The 12,175-nt window shown below is 51.9% G+C and overlaps 5 protein-coding genes across 5 annotated transcripts; 3 read left to right on the top strand and 2 right to left on the bottom strand.

Annotated features, from left to right (window-relative positions):
- Positions 1-234: 234 nt before the first annotated feature.
- On the top strand, positions 235-1,350 carry BU24DRAFT_428762 (uncharacterized protein). Its single transcript, XM_033529560.1, has one exon. It carries the CDS (start codon positions 570-572, stop codon positions 1,161-1,163), a length of 594 nt encoding a protein of 197 aa, XP_033377560.1. The 5' UTR covers positions 235-569; the 3' UTR covers positions 1,164-1,350.
- A 366-nt stretch (positions 1,351-1,716) lies between these two features.
- Positions 1,717-3,870, bottom strand: BU24DRAFT_428761 (heat shock 70 kDa protein). The gene has a single exon (XM_033529559.1). It carries the CDS (start codon positions 3,805-3,807, stop codon positions 1,858-1,860), a length of 1,950 nt encoding a protein of 649 aa, XP_033377559.1. The 5' UTR covers positions 3,808-3,870; the 3' UTR covers positions 1,717-1,857.
- A 1,858-nt stretch (positions 3,871-5,728) lies between these two features.
- Positions 5,729-7,390, top strand: BU24DRAFT_85032 (uncharacterized protein). Its single transcript, XM_033534707.1, has 3 exons — positions 5,729-6,316; positions 6,372-6,593; positions 6,643-7,390. The coding sequence occupies exons 1-3, from the start codon at positions 5,948-5,950 to the stop codon at positions 7,129-7,131; spliced, it is 1,080 nt and encodes a 359-aa protein (XP_033377558.1). The 5' UTR covers positions 5,729-5,947; the 3' UTR covers positions 7,132-7,390.
- Positions 7,391-7,906: 516 nt separating this feature from the next.
- Positions 7,907-8,436, bottom strand: BU24DRAFT_428758 (uncharacterized protein). Its single transcript, XM_033529558.1, has one exon. It carries the CDS (start codon positions 8,258-8,260, stop codon positions 8,003-8,005), a length of 258 nt encoding a protein of 85 aa, XP_033377557.1. The 5' UTR covers positions 8,261-8,436; the 3' UTR covers positions 7,907-8,002.
- A 512-nt stretch (positions 8,437-8,948) lies between these two features.
- Positions 8,949-11,385, top strand: BU24DRAFT_84932 (glycerol kinase). The gene is made up of 3 exons (XM_033534705.1): positions 8,949-9,452; positions 9,630-10,791; positions 10,864-11,385. The coding sequence occupies exons 1-3, from the start codon at positions 9,217-9,219 to the stop codon at positions 11,131-11,133; spliced, it is 1,668 nt and encodes a 555-aa protein (XP_033377556.1). The 5' UTR covers positions 8,949-9,216; the 3' UTR covers positions 11,134-11,385.
- Positions 11,386-12,175: the final 790 nt, after the last annotated feature.

The following is a 12,175-nucleotide window of genomic DNA, read 5'->3' as shown; positions in this document are numbered from 1 at the left end:
TGAAGTCGAGGCAAAAGGCTTCAAGAGCAGATTACAAGCAGTGTGAATTGCAAAGAGGAACAATATTACGCGCAATAGACACGGTGATGTGGTCTATCTAGGAGGGATCGTCGCAAGGCAGATGTTCATCCGCAGCTGCATGACGTCGTGTTATTCCAAGGCCCTCCCTCTTGGCGTGTCCGTATCGTGCGATGATTCGTCCGAATTTTCTCAAACACTCAAGTTTCTGTTCCACTCGCGATCGGCCATCGAAGCCCATCGATTTAATTTCCATCGCACTTGGAGCAATTTCCCAGACTTGCGCGCACGTCTAAAACTATTCGTACCGCATCCTGGTCCCGATCTCAATACGACCGTTACGACGTACATACTCCACCTTGTCGCCCAGAAGCACTCCCGCACATTCGCTCCGCAAGACAACTGTCCAAACTTTCTCCCGATTATCCATTGATCCTTCTCCACGAATTGGCAATTGAGGGCTCGCACCACGCCGACAACGTACAAACAACCTGAATAACAAGAGTCTCACGCCCTAGAACACACTCAATCAGACATATTCAGACACCACAATGGGCTGGTGGCCATTCTCAAACAGCTCCGGCTCTGCGCCCGCAGACACCACATCCATACCAACAACGTCCACCACACCCTCAATACCGACCTCAACACCAACAACATCCTCACAAACACAAGCACCGCTACCACCCTCCTCTACAACGACATCAACGACCCAACAAGACGACGAATTCCACGCCGCCTTCCCGCACCTCGCCCCTCCCACCACCTCCCCAACATCCCCCTCCGACTCCGCATCCTCCACCTCCACATCAACCTCCCCGTACCCGACGAAGATGTCCTGCACCGCCGCCTTCGACGCCGCCTTCTACTGCTCCTCCCTGGGCGGCCACTTCAACGACATCTACCGGTACGGCGAGCTGCGCTCCTGCAGCGACCACTGGCGCGACTGGCGCTTCTGCATGGGCCTCAACGTCTACGGCAAGGCGCGCCAGGAGGAGATGATCGCCAACCACTACAAGGAGAAGGAGGACAAGGTCAGGGGGAAGCCGAACAGCGAGGACATCTGGGATCGGAGGGGCGACGACGAGAGGATCGAGAGGCCGTTTGGGAGGGCCGAGGAGGAGGCTAGGAGGGTCGAGGGGTAGCTTGGAATTGCTTCTATGGGGGTAGGCGAGCAGTGTGTGTATGACTATGTTTGGATGGACAAAATGGTTATTGCGATGTGGTAGTATTATAGTGCTGGGGTACAAATGATGAATAGATATCCCCCATCAATATGATGGATTGTATATGTACATGAATGGCAAAAACTGAATGACACCTCTCATGCAATGTTTCCCATACCTGATCCTCCTGGTTTCCCAAACTTCTGCTTTAAACTAGATGGCCGGTCTTCATTATCAATTGCCATTCGTTTGATCAGACCCTGTGTATAACCAAGGTCACGCAGGACTGACCCATTGAGCACCGTAGGTAGGCACGCTTGATAACTGTTCGAATCGTCAACATGCCTAGGAACGCTTGAATTCTTCAAGGAATATATCACTATTTCGACTACACATCACTGGCATTGAAGTGGAACATAATATTTTTTGAAGTATTTCAGTTGATTATCATTTGATCTACTCAATGATCTGAGGAAAAGCCCCAATGATTAGAGTACATGCAAACTAGCTAACTAAACTTTTCCCATCCCCAGTCATTGATCGTAACTCATCCGGGAATGCATTAGGAAACATGAAAAATGGCTATACCAGCCGAAGAACTCCGATGACCGCCCAAGGGAAATCTCTATGCTGAAGAAAAAAAAGGAGATGGAGGTGGCTCAAAATTGAGCATTTAGTCGACCTCCTCGACGGTAGGGCCGTCATCGGAGTGGCCGCCACCGGGAGCACCACCAGGGAAGCCACCGGGACCTCCAGGAGCACCGCCGGGCATGCCACCCTCACCACCAGCTCCGTAGAACTTCATCATGATGGGGTTGGCAACGCTCTCGAGCTCCTTCTGCTGGGACTCGTACTCATCCTTGGTGGCCTGCTGGTTCTCGTCGAGCCAAGCGACGGTCTTGTCGATCTCGGCCTTGAGCTTCTCCTTGTCACCAGCGTCAAGCTTCTCATCGACCTTGGAGTCGCTCAAGGTGTTGCGGAGAGAGTAGGCGTAGGACTCAAGAGCGTTCTTGGCGGCGATACGGGCAGCCTCAGCCTCATCCTCAGCCTTGTACTTCTCGGCCTCAGCCAACATGCGCTCGATCTCCTCCTTGGAGAGACGGCCCTTGTCGTTGGTAATGACGATCTTGTTGGTCTTTCCGGTGCCCTTCTCAAGGGCAGAGACGTTGATAATACCGTTGGCGTCAACATCGAAGGTGACCTCGATCTGGGGGACACCACGAGGAGCAGGGGGGATACCAGTGAGCTCGAACTTTCCGAGGAGGTTGTTGTCCTTGGTCCGTGCGCGTTCGCCTTCGTATACCTGGATGAGGACACCAGGCTGGTTGTCAGAGAAGGTGGAGAAGACCTCACTCTTCTTGGTGGGGATGGTGGTGTTGCGCTTGATCAAAGGAGTCATGACACCACCAGCAGTCTCGATACCAATGGACAACGGGGCGACGTCGAGCAAGAGGATCTCGTTGGTGGACTTGGAGGAGGTGTCACCAGACAAGATAGCAGCCTGGACGGCAGCACCGTAGGCAACGGCCTCATCGGGGTTGATGGACTTGTTGGGCTCCTTGCCGTTGAAGAAGTCGGAGACCATCTTCTGGATCTTGGGGATACGGGTAGATCCACCGACCAAGACAATCTCGTGGACGGAGGACTTGTCGATCTTAGCATCGCGGAGGACACGCTCGACGGGCTCCATGGTGGAGCGGAACAAGTCCTGGCAGAGCTCCTCGAAACGGGCACGGGTGATGCTGGTGTAGAAGTCGATACCCTCGAAGAGAGAGTCGATCTCGATGGAGGTCTGGGCAGAAGAAGAGAGAGTACGCTTGGCACGCTCGCAAGCAGTGCGGAGACGACGAAGAGCACGAGCATTGCTGGTGAGGTCCTTGCGGTGCTTCCTCTTGAACTCAGTGGTGAAGTGGTTGACGAGACGGTTGTCGAAGTCCTCACCACCCAAGTGAGTGTCACCGGCGGTGGACTTGACCTCGAAGATACCCTCCTCAATGGTAAGGAGGGAGACATCGAAAGTACCACCACCCAAATCGAAGATCAAGACGTTACGCTCGCCAGTGGTCTTCTTGTCGAGACCGTAGGCAATGGCAGCGGCAGTGGGCTCGTTGATGATACGGAGGACGTTGAGGCCAGCAATGAGACCGGCATCCTTGGTAGCCTGACGCTGGCTGTCGTTGAAGTAGGCGGGGACAGTGACGACGGCGTTGTTGACGGTTCCGCCGAGGTAAGACTCAGCAGTCTCCCTCATCTTGGTCAAGACCATGGAGGAGATCTCCTCGGGTGTGAAAGTCTTCTCCTCGCCCTTGAACTCAACCTGGACGATGGGCTTGCCACCCTTGTCGATGACCTTGAAGGGGAAGTGCTTCATGTCGGCCTGGACCTCAGCATCGGCGAACTTGCGTCCGATCAATCGCTTAGCGTCGAAGACGGTGTTTGTGGGGTTCATGGCGACCTGGTTCTTTGCGGAGTCACCGATGAGACGCTCGGTGTCGGTGAAGGCAACGAACGAAGGGGTGGTTCGGTTACCCTGGTCGTTGGCGATGATTTCGATGCGGTCATCACGGAAGATACCTACGCAGGAGTAGGTAGTTCCCAAATCGATACCGATAGCGGGAGACATGGTGGAGAGAGTGCGAAAGGTATGGGTATCAAAGAAAGAAAATCAATCGAGAGGAAAAAAAGGTGGAAGTGATGTGATTGCAGTGGTCGAATGTGGCGTATCGAATGCTCACAAGCGAATTGAGTGTGTATGTGTATGAGAGGAGGTTTGTATGATGAAGGAAGAAAAAGGCAGGCAAGAGAGGTTGGCGGGGTTCTTATAAAACGTGGGCGAGTGGCAGAATTCGCAGAGGGGAGTTTCTGGAAGCTTCGACTTGGCTCCCCAGCCAACCAACCCAACCAGGCGATTCTAGCAGCATCCACGGCCCACCACGGAAACGAGCCTGCCAGACACTTCACGCACCATCCACTCACTTTCTTTATTTTCTTTCTCTTTCCTAAGAGTTCCTAAGAGTTCCCTAAGATTGAGAGCGGGAGGCAAATGAAAGGCTATTGGCTAAGTTTCTTTTTGGAGCTTGCAGTCATTGATCGACATGTTCTTACCAGTACTAGGAGAAGAGAGACGAAGAACGGGAAAGAAAAAAAACCATCAATACCTAGTAGTACTCGTAGAATGATCTCATCCCACTATGATGATGCTGGATTGCTCTCTTCTCTCGAATGCCACTACTCGTATCTACAAGTACCCATCTCCTTCTCACAGAATCCATGAGTGACGATGGGGCGGGGCAAATTACCTCATGGCGCCCATGGCTTCTCATGCTGCCACCCGTGCTCCAGCCTCGCCCCATATGTTTGTCTCAACTACAACACAAAGCACAGTACAAGGTAACTACAAGTTGTATCCACAGCCGTCAATAATACGGTAAACACAGCATTCTTTTGCCGTCCATTTCTCTTCTCCTTCTGCTGGGCTGGTTCGCCCACTGTTGATCGTTGTAGTAACTGTTGACTTTTGTTGACTTGGTTTTTCTGCTGACCTATGACTGACCTATGACACAACACCTTTATCTACCCCACCATTCTCTTGTAGTAAGCACCATTTCTTCTGTAGGTACTCTCCTATCAAATCCATGTGAAAACAAGTTCTGTTGGTAGTACTCCATAGTAGTGGACTGTCAATAAAGAATCAAGGCATCACCCCATACCACATTCAACCGCTCAGCTACAGGCAATCGCTGTGAAAAGAAGGGCGGTGGACGTAAGCAATTGGACAATACATTTCTTTCATGATCCTCTTCCTGAGCACCCACGCCCTTGTTGCACATTATCTATTCCAGGCAACACAGGACACTGTAGGAGGCTGCTCATCATTTGGGGTCTGAGTTTTTCCTTACACCAAAATCTCATAGTACGAGTAGTGCCTCACCGCTCAACAGTTTTCTGTTTGATACGGTCTGACCGGAAGTTATGATTGCGACCCATATAAGGAGTGAGTTGCGCCACACACATGCGCGCAAGGCTGTACAGGTCAAGGTTGATGTTGTCGCACAACTGTTACCTGAACGCTTCTACTGGCACAATTCGCCATCTACTGAGCATGGATGAGACATTTTGCCCCCAATTGCTGACCTCCATCCATTGCAGCTCGACCGGCTCTTTGTATGCTTGCAATTCATTATTCTTGTCAATTCAACCTCCACCTCGATCGACGGAGGTCTGCCATGTATGTAGGCTTTGCGCTTTGCTTGTTGCGGCTTTGTCTCGGGAGGTTTTCACAAGACATCGTCCCATGCACGCAAACGGCTCCCGTCTCAACTAGCCTGTCACGTGGATATCCTCACTAAATCAGTTGCCTGCAGGCCCGTTGGAACGACACAAAATAAACAGTAAACGAAAAGTTTAATTGTATTATCGATATATTGCCTACTGTATCCAATCCCATTCAGTTTCGTCCCTTGTTTTATTCTTCCCTTCCATTCCGAGAACCCGCTCAGGTCATGGGACTTGCCGAGATTCGCCCGATGTACCATTTGTGATAGCTACGTCATGGGATTCTACATCTTGGTGGGAGCGGGGATACAGCTTCAAGAATGTCCTCCCCAACTCCAGGTTGCCAGCTTTCCTAGGTAGCTTTAATAATTACTTTCCAAACTGACCTCGAATTGATCCTCTGGGACCTCATCATCTTGAATTGATGTGAATCAAACTTCTGAACCTGAACTATCGCCAATACCCTCACATTTGTTAGCAGCTTCAGGATGCTTCGCACGGGAGCTTCGCGTCTGGCCTTGCGGTCAATCGCCGCACCATCCGCTCGCCCAGTTGTATCTTCTTTCATTCGGACGACCAAACCTGTGCAATGGAATACCGAATTCAGCTCCGTGGCTTCTAAGCGGCCCCAGATACTCTCCATGGCCCAAATGAAACCTATACAAGTCGCTGTCCTGCGACGTGCTTTATCCGACAAGATTGACCTCAAGGCAGAAAAGCGATACTCTCAGGAGAAACTTAAACCCTCGCCAGAGACTGTTTCTGCTTATTCGACTACCCACCCGCTCGTGGGCGAAGTCGGCAGGACCAACCCTCAAGCAGAAGTCGACATGATGGCGGGGGTGAAAGGCGACGTGGTATGGGATTCTCGGAACCTTTCATCACCACCCCAATGCTAATCGAATTGTGAAGACTACGATCAAGGAAACATTCGACTTGTCAGAGGTGCCTCGACAGGCTTATCTGATTGGTCTTGCCGGCGTTCTGCCCTACCTTGCGACGTCACTCTCCACGGTCGTGTGCGCGTATGAGATCAACCACTCCGTGGCAGGCTATGGATATTTGCTCTCGACGCAGACCGCTGAGACATTGCTTCACTTTTTGGAACCCTTGCAGATCGGATACGGCGCCGTGGTATGTCTCCGACAATCGCATGAATTTTCCATCATTGCTAACGAGAAAGATTCTCTCCTTCTTGGGTGCCATCCATTGGGGCCTCGAGTGGGCAGGTTATGGCGGTTATCAGGGTTACAGGCGGTATGCCATCGGTGTGTTGGCTCCAGCAATCGCCTGGCCTACTATCCTGATGCCCGTTGAGTACGCACTCATCACTCAACTCTCTGCCTTCGTCATGCTTTACTACGTCGACACACGCGCTTCCTATAAGGGATGGACTCCTCCATGGTACGCGATCTACCGCTTCGTGCTCACCTTCATTGTTGGTGCCAGCATCGTCGTGAGTCTGATTGGTCGCGGAGAGGTCGCCGAGAAAGTGGGACGAATCCCTGGTGCAGTCGATAGAATCACCGCACTGCGAGAGGATGCTCAAAAGACCCTTGCAAAAGAAGAGGAGGCAATTCGTATCCAGAATGCCGCCAAAGCTGGCAGTGACGATGAGAAAGAGGAGGACGAGGAGGAGGGAAAGGAGGAGAATAGCGAAAAAGCCGACTAGGACGGCAAGGACGATAAAGGTGAGGGCGAGGGCAAGAAATAAAAGTCCGATCAACCGTTGTTCGCACTATTATTGCTTTACTAAAAAGTATGGACATGTGTTAATTGGTGGGGAGGCGGGGGAGACGAAAGTCTTGGGCATCAGTATGTTTCTCTTTTCTCGCCGGATTATCTCTCATGTTTTGGGTTTCCAGCGAACATTTTCCGTTCCGTTCCTCTTCGACCGTGTTTTAGTATCCGGGATCGGCGCACGAGGACTGCGTATGCGCTTTGTACAAAGTTATGATTGGAATTATCTGGCGCAAGCAATAGTAATACTAGTTCGAATAATAGTAGTAATCACAAATAACAGGATGAGCTTTTCACAGTTGTGCATATCAGGCATACCAAAGCTCCGTGCCGATCGATCGTGATGCAAAGGTCACGAGCAGCCAAAGAACATCAATCAATGCTCCATCAGAAGGCAAAGGTCCACAAAACAACACTCCAGGTGTGCAGTGCGGCGTTGCGGGCTAAAGATGTCGCGGCTTTTCCGTCGCATTGTTAGCACAACTCCAGTTGTTCCGGGAAAGGAGGAGGCTCCCCCAGAAGGACCAGCGACAATCCACTACCCCGACCTCGTTGATCCGACCCCAGAACGAGGGAGAGTGTTGGGAATGCAGAGAGAGAAAAAAGGACGCCACATAGCAACCAACTGCAATGATCTGAGATAGCCGAATGGTTCGCACCAAGGGCCAGCGACCAGACATGGCAACCCAGGTACCCTAGTGATGGGAAAATAGCTGCAAGAGATCGGCACAATCATGGACCGGACGCTGGCGGGGCTAGACTTGTGGGCGTGCAATTGCTAGGACAGCCTCGTCCGGTTGGAATCATGGAAGCGATTTCACCCGCGCGCCAGAAGCAAGAGCAGCGGAAATACCTCTTTCGTGGTTGGGGGTTTGGGGGTTGGGGTAATTACAAGGTGAAAGGATGGTGAATGTTTTGCTAAGAGTTGTACGGGATACCGTACCAGACCGAGCCGGATGGAAAAGAGAGGGGTATAGCGTCGCCGCATAGCTAAGGGACAAGAAAACGAGAGGGAAAACCATGCGGCTGCACATGATGTGTGCAGTGTTCAGGACATGCATCCTGCAGTTGGAATTGCGCGGCGTTTGTTGAAGTACGTGGGCGGGTGGATACTACTAGTTGTTAACTTATCCGTCCGTCTACAGCCATTTCGTTGGTACATGCTCGGTATACTAGGAGGAACGAAAACGCCCAAAGGGGGTTTTGTAGATAGTTTGTGTAATGGAATTGGTGGTTGACATAGGAGACGAGTGGATAGGAAGAGTGTACTTGCAGTGCCTGTGTAAAATAGGTGTGCGGAGAAGTACACTCTTCCCTCTCTCAATGCCCCCCCTCCCTTCTCCTCCGCTCACCCCTCCGAGAAGACCCCCGCTTTTGTAAACACCATCTCCCGCTGCGTCATGACCACTCACACACTTTATTACACACGCGCTCAACTAAACATTTCTCTGTTACTAGTTAATAGGTACCTACCTAGGTAACGGAGTACTGCGACTTACTTCGTAGTTAGTATCTACTCGTGCTACTCCACGGCCGTGCCTCCCATTGCCTATTTTCCTCTCGTCTCCTTGTGAAGTCGCGTGCTAAATTGACCTTCAACACCTAAAAAACCCCCCTCCCCTTGGCCGACCTTCTCTCTCTCAATAACATGCTCCCTCCTATTCACTCAATCTCTTTCTCCTCTACCATCTCAGTCCGATTTATTGCTTCGCCGTAGACGACCGACCATCCTCCTAACCCTCCCCTACCTACCTACTTAGCCATCGCGAAACTCCACATCTGCTTCCCTTTTGCGCGCCTAATCCAACGTCATAGCAACGTTGCACCCCCATATTTCTGGACCCATAACCACCTCACACGCTCGCACACTGGCTACAATTGCGCCCGGAACATCTCCGTGACCACAATAAGAAGATTTTCCGTCTCCTTTCGGGGGAAATCGCATTACAGTACAAATCCTCCCAAATCAAGCCGTTTCGCAACATCTCACAGCGTCGTCGTACATACACAACACACAATGTCGATAGAAAACACATCGGCGGCGACGACTAATGCGCAACCAAAACCAAAGGAAGACTTCGTTGGCGAGAATGGAGACTCCGGTGTGCAACTCGACGAGGAGAAGTTAAGACAATTCTACATCGGCGCGATAGACCAGGGCACGACGAGTACGAGGTTCATCATCTTCGACGGGTTAGGAGAGCCGGTCGCGCAGCATCAGATTGAGTTTACGCAAAAATACCCCCATGCAGGGTGAGTATGACAATCCCATCTTACCCCAAAACCAGACCGATCACCAATTCGAGTCACATGGTTATGCTTCATCTTCTTCGATTGGTACAATTGCGCGCCCTCGTGCGCCAAAGAGGAACCAGAGAAAGAAGACAATTACGTCTAATAGGGAGTTCGGAGTGCTCACCAGCAACACAGATGGCATGAACATGATCCGCAGGAGATTGTCGATTCCGTAGATCAGTGCATAGAGTTAGCGACGCAAGCATTCCTTGGCCAAGGCCACGACATATCAGACATCAAAGCAATCGGCATCACCAACCAGCGAGAGACGACAGTGGTCTGGGACACCAAGACTGGCGAACCTTTACACAATGCGATCGCGTGGCCGGACACGAGAACCAAGGGTCTGGTCCGTGAGATGAAGGAGCGGGACGGCGCCGGCGAGCTGCAGGACATATGCGGCCTCCCGCTTTCCACATACCCATCATCGGTCAAGCTCGTGTGGCTCCTGAACCATGTGGAAGCGGTCCGCCACGCTTATGAAGAGGGACGCCTATCCTTCGGCACCATTGACACATGGCTGCTATACAAGCTCAACGGCGGCAAGGAAAGAGATATCCACGTAACGGATCCGACCAATGCTTCCCGAACCATGTTTATGAACCTCCATACCGTGAAATATGACGAAAAACTCCTAAAATTCTTCGGCGTCGAAAAGGACAAAATCAACCTCCCCAAGATCGTCCCCTCCTCTTCGGCCACTGAATTCGGATCGCTATCCTACGGCATCCTCAAGGGCATCCGGATTGCAGGATGCCTAGGGGATCAGTCCGCCGCGCTGGTGGGCCAGCAGGGCTTCTCGCCGGGTTCCGCGAAGAACACCTACGGAACCGGATGTTTCCTGCTGTACAATGTGGGCGAGAAGCCTGTGATATCGCAGCACGGCCTGCTCGCAACCATCGCGTACGATTTCGGCGGCAACCGGAAGCCCGTGTACGCACTCGAGGGTAGTATCGCCGTCGCCGGCAGTGGTGTCAAATTCCTCATGAACAACCTCGGCTTCATCACGCACTCGCACAAGATCAGCGATCTGGCCGAGAGCGTGGAGAACAACGGCGGGTGCGTCTTCGTCACGGCGTTCAGTGGTCTCTTCGCGCCGTACTGGATCGACGACGCGAAGGGTACCATTTTCGGAATCACGCAGTATACCGAACGGGGTCACATCGCTCGCGCGACATTAGAAGCCACATGCTTCCAAACTAAGGCGATTCTCGACGCCATGGAGCTGGACAGCGGTCACAAGCTCGCCGAGTTGTCCGTCGATGGTGGTATGAGTAATTCGAACCTAACTATGCAAGTAAGTCTTGTCCCGAGTGTTCATGTCCTCCATACAGACCATCCAACTAACCTTGCTTTCCTCCACTCCTAGACGCAAGCAAACATCGTAGGTATCGTCATCGACCGACCCGCCATGCGTGAGACGACCGCCCTCGGCGCCGCCATCGCCGCGGGCTTCGCCGTCGACATCTGGAAGGAGTTCGACGAACTCAAGGAAATCAACCAGCGAGGCCGCATGATTTTCGAGCCCAACATTTCCAAGGAGGAATCATCACGCATGTTCAAGAAGTGGAGCCGCGCCGTGGAGATGTGTCGGGGCTGGTTGGACACTGAAGAGGTTAACGAAGATTTTGATGATTGAATGATTGCTTTGATCGATCGATTAGCTTCCGCCAACTTTTATTTGTTAATTTTCCTTCTTCTCTCTTCACCCTCTTCTTTTTCACATCTTGGGACAGAGGATTGTGGAACATTAGGAATGAGAATCTCTTTCCCCAACTCCTCCCCTTTCCCGTCACCTCGTCTTTGACTATGCGTTCATCGTTGCCTTGCAAACGAGCTACACATGATCCTCCATTCTTCGCAAAATCCCCTCCGCCCCCAAGCATCGAATTCGCTTGGCCTAAATTTACACCCCAAGGGTTAGTCCTCACGTAAAGTATACACATGGCCTGACCGATCATGACAGGGTCTACCAGGATACCACATGTCCCCATGCTGCGTGTCTCGCGGCATCGGGACAACCAGGCCTGGCAGCAAGTAGCAGTGATCGATACCCGAGGGACGACCCAGCGCATGCAGTCCACGGCCGGCCACGACTCCGCGTGAGACGGCGCAGAAGAGAGAAGAAGGCAGTGCAATGCAATGCAATGTAATGTAATGCAAAGGCGAGCAGTGAGAAAGACAGAAAAAGACATCGGGAAGGTGGGCCTCCTATTCTCTCGACTTCCCCCTTCTCTCTGCCTGGGTCAGATGTATAATCTGCATTGGCCCAGTGACTTCATACGGCTTCGGCGACGGGGACCTAAACGGTGAGCGGCATGGCATGGCATGGCATGGTATGGATCGGTCCGGGTCGGTACGTCCCTTGGTCAATACTACATGATTGTAAGAAGACGAGGTAAGTATCGAGCAGGAATGATTATTTCGTGGTGGTGTTGTGTTCGTATGTCATGGCTGGCCAGGTCCGAAGGACGTGAGTGAGCTTGCCACATACGTACGGCCCGGTACTTGGGAATAAGGAATCCGTCCGTGAATGGTAAGTGGTTATCCAAATATTGGGCCGGGGGCGAAGAAAATTGGCAAGGGAAAGTCTGTTAATGAAGACATATCGACATGAACTGGGCCGTATATGGGGTTCTGTTGCTGATAGTATGAGTAGGCCAGGCTATAATGGTAGAAGT

This window comes from Aaosphaeria arxii (assembly GCF_010015735.1).
Source record: "Aaosphaeria arxii CBS 175.79 unplaced genomic scaffold BU24scaffold_14, whole genome shotgun sequence".
In the NCBI taxonomy this organism is placed as follows: domain Eukaryota; kingdom Fungi; phylum Ascomycota; class Dothideomycetes; order Pleosporales; genus Aaosphaeria; species Aaosphaeria arxii.
The sequence above is the reverse complement of the archived record's forward strand: the minus strand, read 5'-3'. Positions and strand labels throughout refer to the sequence as shown.